The 4,849-nt window shown below is 36.6% G+C and overlaps 1 protein-coding gene across 1 annotated transcript in view; it reads left to right on the forward strand.

The window, feature by feature from the left end:
• Positions 1–4,849, forward strand: part of NEDD4 (neural precursor cell expressed, developmentally down-regulated 4, E3 ubiquitin protein ligase) — a 42,000-nt gene that overhangs the window by 21,912 nt on the left and 15,239 nt on the right. The window contains exons 7-11 of the mRNA XM_009272669.2: positions 267–384; positions 508–675; positions 2,496–2,561; positions 3,247–3,366; positions 3,807–4,013. Coding sequence (XP_009270944.1) covers positions 267–384; positions 508–675; positions 2,496–2,561; positions 3,247–3,366; positions 3,807–4,013 — 679 coding nt within the window. The remainder of the gene's footprint in view (positions 1–266; positions 385–507; positions 676–2,495; positions 2,562–3,246; positions 3,367–3,806; positions 4,014–4,849) is intronic.

Here is a 4,849-nt window from a genome sequence, read left to right on the forward strand (position 1 = left end):
GTGCCCCCCCCCCCCCCCCCCCCTTAGCATGTGAATTACAAAAAGAATACCTGGAATGCTTTCTGGTTCTTTAGTTTAACTTACACTTCGTGTTGACATGAATGCTTATTCTTTTTAAACAGTTTACATTAGTTTTTATAGCTCATGACTGTTTCTTTTTCTTCTGCCAAAATGACTATAATGTATGTTTTTGCTGTTAGCCTAGCTTACTGTTGAAAGATAAAATATGGCTACTGTATGCTGACTTCCCCCCCTGCCCCCAATAGGGACAATGGAGCTGTTGCAGATATTGGTAGTGTGCAGTTGGAGGCCCAGCATGTGTTCACTCATCGGCGACAGATATCAGAGGATACAGAAAATACAGACAACAGAGATTCCCCTGAGGTAAAAACAATCTTTAAGTGTTTCTGAAATGCAAGTAACTTTTTAATGTAGTCAAAAAGCTTAGCTATTTGTAACTTGGACCTACTTTTTTTAAAATGTTTTTTCTTTATTTTCTTTTTAAAGAGCTGGGAAATTATAACTGAAGACGAGGCAACAATGTATAGCAATCAGAACCTTCAAATACCTCTCTCTCAGAGTAATTGTGATATACAGACTCATCTTGCAGAAGAATTGAATACCAGACTTACTACCTCTGGAAGTTCAGCTACTGGCCAGTCAGCAGCCTACACTGTAAGTTATTTTTGTCATTGTTCTAATGTACAGAAATACCTATAATATTTTGCACAAAATGTTACTACTGATAGAATTAGATGCATAAATACTTCATATTAACAATTATATTTTTAATTTCATCTCAAATGCAGAGAATTTAATCATTTTACTGTAGAACTCCATCTATGCAAACATTTTATTCTTCCCCACTTTGCTTATATGAATTTCTGCCTGAGATTGACAGACTTGCATGAACTATTTTTCCGTCTCTAAATCTACCTCTTATTCTAGTGTCATACTGAGTGCTGCTGAAACTACAGATGAAGGAAGCTGTCTGTATCCTGAAAGCTTATTTTTAAGGGAGTTGTGCTATATTGGTTACTTTTTCCACTAGGACAAGTTTTAAGATAACTCATTTTTCATTGTGAATATTGGGATAAGGTGTTATGATTGGGCTGAGTAAACCTGGTGACTCTATAGCAGTGAAAAAGGGACCTCACTCATACAGTTCCACAGCCCTTGGGCCAGTTATGAAACTTGTCTGACCTCTCAGTGAGTCTGTTCAGCTTGCTAACCCAGCAGAAAACTATTCTCTCTTTCCCCCAACTCTGTTTTTTTGCAGTTTTAGCAAGCTGAAACAGCATGCTAGGTTGTCTGACAAATACTATGGTGGCAAAGGGGAAGCAGCAGCAGAGTACATAGCCAGGAGTGAGACTTGTCTTTTTGGTCGTAGCAAGCAATTAAATAAGCTCAGCTGTCTTGTGAAACCCGAGCTCCACAAACAGCCTTGTAACCTGATATGTGACTTGAGAAACCCACTGTCCATTGAGGAAAGCCTATAGAGGTGACCCAGACCATCTAGTCTATAAGATTTTGGTATTTAAAATAAAATCATTAGCTTTTGTGATGCTGAGAATGCCATTCCAAATGTAAATTTGGAATTGACTATGTTTTCTTCTAAGTTTGTACAAAGGCATCGCTAGTGTGGCTGGAAAGAGCAAAGTAAGAGTAACAAGACTTTATTTGATCTCTGCTATTCAGAATCCTATGGATAGCAAGAAAACTTATTTCAGCTTGCTTGGGTGGCCTAAGCAAAGGAAGAGGCAGATGTTCAAATTTTTCGCAAGAGCTGGCTAGAATTGACAGTCTTGCCTCTCTTCACCTCCATCACCCCTCCAAAAATATTAAACAACTTAATCATGCTTTTTCTTTGAAGTATTCTAAAAGGGTACTAGATAGGGAAAAATCCTTCAAATGGGGGAAATTCTGGAGCAAGATGAAATACAGTTGCTTAATTGTAGCAGATGACATGTAAATATGGCTCTAGGCAGAAAGGTGGATGCTTATGCAAAGTCCCCGGATTGAATCTTTTGATTGATCTTCTCAAATTGGATGTCTCAGACTCTCGTATCTTGTCGTTATTAACTTAAGCTACTCTCTGAAAAGTTGTGTTAGATCTGATATATCACAGGCTTTAGTCTACTGACAAGATAACGCAGTAAGTTCTATACTGTAAATTCAATTGTAATGTAACTGGTTGCAATTAACTAATGTTTTATGTGCTAAAACATCTATTGTTAGGGTTTTCAGAACTTTCACAAGCCTCTATTATTCTGTTTTAAGGTTGTAATAGACACTGTGAACTTAATGTTTCTAGCAGCGTTAAAACAGTAGTTTCAAAAATACTGTATTAAATCGATGTTTCAAAACAAGTAAGACATTTTGTTCAAGATGAAACCTGTAATAGTTTAAAGTGTGATAACCGTTGTTGACTGTTTGCTGCCATCCTTAAAGCTGCAATAATAGCTAATAATGTCATTCCTCTTCACTACTTCAAGAACCATTCCAGCAGAAGAGGTAGTCTGCAAACATACAGAGTTGAAGAGCAGCCTGCACATCCAGTGGTACGTCATTTTCCAAAAAACACAGGCTTGTGTGGCAGAGAAGCTGAAGGATTTTCTTCATGTAAAACTTTTTTTTAAACTATGTATTATGTGCTGACATTTTAAATGAGGTTTGGCCTTCTGCTTCTGGCAGCCATCCTGACAAAATTGCAATTATGAGTCTAGTAAAATTGGAGTTCAGTTGTAAAGCTTTCGTGTTCCAACTTTGTGTTTTTGGTTTAACATTAGCTTAATGCATGGATAGAGCCCGCAGAAGGAAGTAGTCTTCCCATGAAGATATGAAGTTTATTTTTCAAATTGTTTGCTTTATAATTAAAAGCTGTACCACCATCCTTACATTATGTTTTCATGGTGACAGTGCAAACTATGAGCTCATAGCCAGAAGTACTAGGCTGGATCAGCCATGCCTAAACCAGGTATATAAATGAATCCTTTTAGATGAGGAGATTGAATTTAAAAAAAAAAAAAAAAAATTAAAATATTTTAAAAAAAAAAAAAAAAGTCACATCATACTATTCAGTAAGGACTTAGATACTGCTTTTCTATTTTATCCAGTTTGCGAAAATCATGAACCTTCTGGATTATAGTTTTGTTTTGTGGTTTTAATTTGACAGAGGAAGCCTTTTCACAGTCAGTTTCATAGTTTTCTTAACTGTTTTTTTTTTCTGTTACCACTAATACTTAGTTACTGCCTACTTCATCTGGATTACCCCCAGGCTGGGAAGAACGACAAGATGAAAAAGGGAGGTCATATTATATAGATCACAATTCTAGAACCACTACGTGGATAAAGCCAGTTGTACAGGTACTGTCTATCTTCTAATTATTAATGTTTTTATTCATTTAACCTTTTAAACATCTCAAATAATAGAAGTAAAGTTTAGAGACCTCTTTGAAATAGAACATGCGAAAGGCACAAACTGGTAAAGCACTACATAAAATATCTTGAGAGAATGCAATGAGAGTTAGGAACAGTAATATTTATGGCAAGTCACTCTACTGTTAAGAAAGCCTTCTGGAGAGTGATAGCTGACTGAGAAGCCTGAAAGACTTCTTTTAACCTCAGTAGCATAATCAGTGATTGTTAGTCAATGTTGTTGATATTAGACTAAACAAATCTATGTACTGTCTGGCACTTGCTTTATGAAACTGCTTTCATGAGTCAAAAAAATATGTTAATAGAAAAAATATATTGCTCTACAGGGCTTTGATTTTTTTTTTGTGTGTGTGTGTCATTTACCATAGATTGCTATGGAAACAGGTCAGTTGTCAGCTGCGCAAAGTATTTCTATAGGAAGACAACCACAAGCAACATCAAGTGATTCATCACAACAGTCTTCTCAGCAGCAGCCTGAAATGGAGCAAGGATTTCTCCCTAAAGGCTGGGAAGTCCGACATGCACCCAATGGGAGACCATTCTTTATTGACCACAATACCAAAACTACAACATGGGTAATGGAAAACTGCTCTCATGGACTGAAATTCTAGTTCCTCTCAATTCAAAGCTTTGCTGCTTTCAGCAAGCTTCTGTAGATTTCTTCAGTGCCAAGATAGCTGTGTCATGTCTGTTAAGGAGCATATGTAATAAAAATGCAAAGTCATTTAAAATACCTATCATGAGTAGAACATTATGAACTTTACAAATATGAACTTTACAAACTGTATTGGTACTTGAAAGTTTAGCTTGGAAGGAGGAAAACACTGATGTATATAGGAATCTGTTTTGCAGATGTAAAGCATCTCCTAAATGACACTTCTGTCATAGCTGTAAAACTGTGATAGCTTATATGCGCTGTTAACAGAAATCAGTTTTGTAAACTTACCTTCGACAGGAAATCCATTACTTTGAATTTGTCACATGGTACAGCGCACAACACAAATTTCTGTGAATTCTTAAGAAAGCAGGCCAGGTGCAGCTACAATATGGATGAGGGAGTTGTACAGCTACAGTTCCACAGAGTGGCACTGCACACCACTAGACAGTGCTAATAGATGGACTTAAGCATTTAAAGAGTAGGTCAGTATTACTGTCAGGTGAAAGAGAAACAGAGAATGCATTAAATTGATTCAAAATGAATATTCATTTCTTCAGGATTATGGAAAGACCTCATTTAACACAAACACCTTCCCCCTACCCCCAAAAAACCCCCAAACCAACCAACCAACCAACAATAAAAAACAACCACCAAACCCAAGAAGCACAAGGTGTGCCAGAAACCATGTGGAAAGATTAATTCGACTCAATTACGCTAAAACTGAGTTGAATGAGGGATTTTTTATATATATAT

Source organism: Aptenodytes forsteri, unplaced genomic scaffold (assembly GCF_000699145.1).
Source record: "Aptenodytes forsteri isolate BGI_AS27 unplaced genomic scaffold, ASM69914v1 Scaffold526, whole genome shotgun sequence".
Taxonomy (NCBI): domain Eukaryota; kingdom Metazoa; phylum Chordata; class Aves; order Sphenisciformes; family Spheniscidae; genus Aptenodytes; species Aptenodytes forsteri.